The sequence below is a fragment of the Danio rerio genome, chromosome 1 (genome assembly GCF_049306965.1).
Source record: "Danio rerio strain Tuebingen ecotype United States chromosome 1, GRCz12tu, whole genome shotgun sequence".
NCBI lineage: Eukaryota > Metazoa > Chordata > Actinopteri > Cypriniformes > Danionidae > Danio > Danio rerio.
Genome location: NC_133176.1, coordinates 8,322,501 through 8,325,000, shown reverse-complemented (window position 1 = coordinate 8,325,000; position 2,500 = coordinate 8,322,501). Strand labels below are relative to the sequence as shown.

Sequence of the window (2,500 nt, the reverse complement as noted above, 5' to 3'; positions counted from 1 at the left end):
GTTGTTTACATACAGAAATCTGTGTTACAAGTTAAACAAAAATTCTAATGAATAATTATATTTTGAATTTAAATAATTTTTGTCTTGCGTTTAAATTAATTTTACATTTGAATAGCCAAAATTACAAGTTTCAGTCTTTTAAATGCGATTAATCGAGATTAATTAAAAAAAAAGTGTAATTTATTAGTTAATTTTTTTAATCCCTTGACAGCACTAGTTATTAGTTATTAAAACTTTTATATTTAGAAGTGTGTTAAAACAATCTGCTCTTCGTTAAACAGAAATTGAGGAAAATATAAAATAATTCAAATTAAACATAAGAGGTAATAATTCTGACTTCAACTGTACATACTCATTACATATCTTACACTACTGTATCTTTAAATCGCAGTTACAGACATTACATAAAGATGAAAATGTGCTGACACAGTTTAATTATGAAGTCGACCCATATTTTATTACCATTTTCTAAACTATAGTGAATAAACTGTGATAATGTGAGGTGTCTGAATAGGTTTTGGTATGACTGTACATATTGTGGACATTAAGGTTAGTGTTTTTTGCTGTCATTCCTTGAAATACCTTATTATTTAAAAAGCAGGGAATACTTTTAATTATATTCAAAGTTATATACAGTATAAAACTCACATTTAACCATGACCATGTAGACGTCAATGGTGCAGATGGGCGGCTGAGGCAAACGTTCGCCTTTCTCCAGGATGTCTGGAATGTCCCGTGTGGGAATCCCGTCGTAAGGCTTTCCTCCAAACGTCATCAGCTCCCAGATAGTCACTCCTGAATAATAATATACAGCATAAAGACAGCATTTTTTAAAAGAAATTTTCACTATTAGTTTCTTTGAAAAATAAAAACATTGTTCTTCAATGACATCACTGTGACGGTCAATATGCCAGCTAAAATACCAAATACTAAAAGTTTCATGATAATTATTGGTATAATTTAGTAACTGTAAATTGCACCAAAAATACAGTTTATTTAAAAGAAAATAAATAAATAAACATTTTTAGATGATAAAAATGAATTTAAAAAGTGGTTCTTTAAAGAAATTTTCTATAATAGTTACTTTGAAGAATTACAAAAAAATCTTCACTGAGACAGCCAATATACAAGCTAAAATACTATTACTTTTTAACTAAAAGTTTCCTGATAATATTTAAAGCTTTTAGTATATTTTATTGACCGTAACCTAGACCAAAAACAGTTAATTAAAAAATAAATAAAATTTTTTTTTATTCCATATAAGGATCTTGCTAGTAGAAAGAAGATTAAAATCTATTTAAAAGTGGTTCTTTGAAGAAATCTTCACTAATTGTTTCTTTGAAAAATCCAAAATGTTCCTCAATGGCATCACTGTGACAGCCAAAATGTCAGCTTAAATACCAAATATTGTCATACTAAAAGAGTCATGATAATATTTAAAGCTTTAAGGTATATTTTAGTGACTGTAGCATGCACTAAAATACACTTTATTAAGAAAAATAATGATAATAAATATTTTTGGTTTATTCCACAAAAGGATCTTGATGGTAGAAAGATGATTTAAATAAATTTTTAAAAAGTGTTTTTTAAAATAAATTTTCACCATTAGTTTCTTTAAAAATTAAAAACATTGTTCTTCAATGACATCACTGTGATAATATACCAAATACTAAGTTTCATGATAATATTTGGTATATTTTATCAACTATAAATTGCACCAAAAATACAGTTTATTTAAATAAAATAAATAAATAAACATTTTTACATGATAAAAAATGAATTTAAAAAGTGAGATTTTCTATAATAGTTTCTTTGAAGAATTAAAAAAAAAAAAAAAATCTTCACTGTGACAGCCATTATGCAAGTTAAAATACCAAATCCTATTCTACCAAAAATGCCATGATAATTAGAATAATATGATATAAACCTATTATAACTGTGAGCTTAATATAGTATAAATATCCTATGTAGTGAAAAGTATAGACTTGCAAATCAGTGTGTGTCCTTGGTTAGTAAGGGTTTGCATCAAAAAGTAGAGTGTGCTGCACTAATTGATTAAGAGCAAACTAGAACAAAGGAAAAATGTCACTCACCGTAACTCCATACATCACTCTGATGTGTGAACTTTCTGTAATGAATGCACTCCAGTGCCATCCACTTGATAGGCATCTGCATAAAAGACCACTCATATCAGGATATATTCTTTAATGCAATCATGTATAATTAAAACGTATCTAAAAGAAAATTCAAACTTAGAAACAGCACTGTAATATGGATAAAAATTAGAAGTACAATCAAGCAAGGACCATTCTTATGGATTAATGAAGGTTTTTTTTTTTATAATACAGTTGCAAAATCACCTAAAATTGAGAATTGCTTTGATCTGTTCAAGTGTTATGAGGCTATATACAGTGTAATAAATATCTATTAATTAACAGATTCTGTATTTTGTGATTCACACGTGTGAATTATGCATTATGGGATGTTGATCTCTACTCTG

The 2,500-nt window shown here is 27.2% G+C and overlaps 1 protein-coding gene across 2 annotated transcripts in view; it reads right to left on the bottom strand.

The window, feature by feature from the left end:
* The window catches only part of erbb4a (erb-b2 receptor tyrosine kinase 4a), a 261,739-nt gene that overhangs the window by 13,283 nt on the left and 245,956 nt on the right, over positions 1 to 2,500 (bottom strand). For both annotated transcript variants that reach the window (XM_068216185.2, NM_001143751.2), the window contains 2 exon segments: positions 2,094 to 2,169; positions 649 to 795 (listed from right to left, as the gene is read on the bottom strand). In XM_068216185.2, the coding sequence (XP_068072286.1) occupies positions 649 to 795; positions 2,094 to 2,169 (223 nt within the window).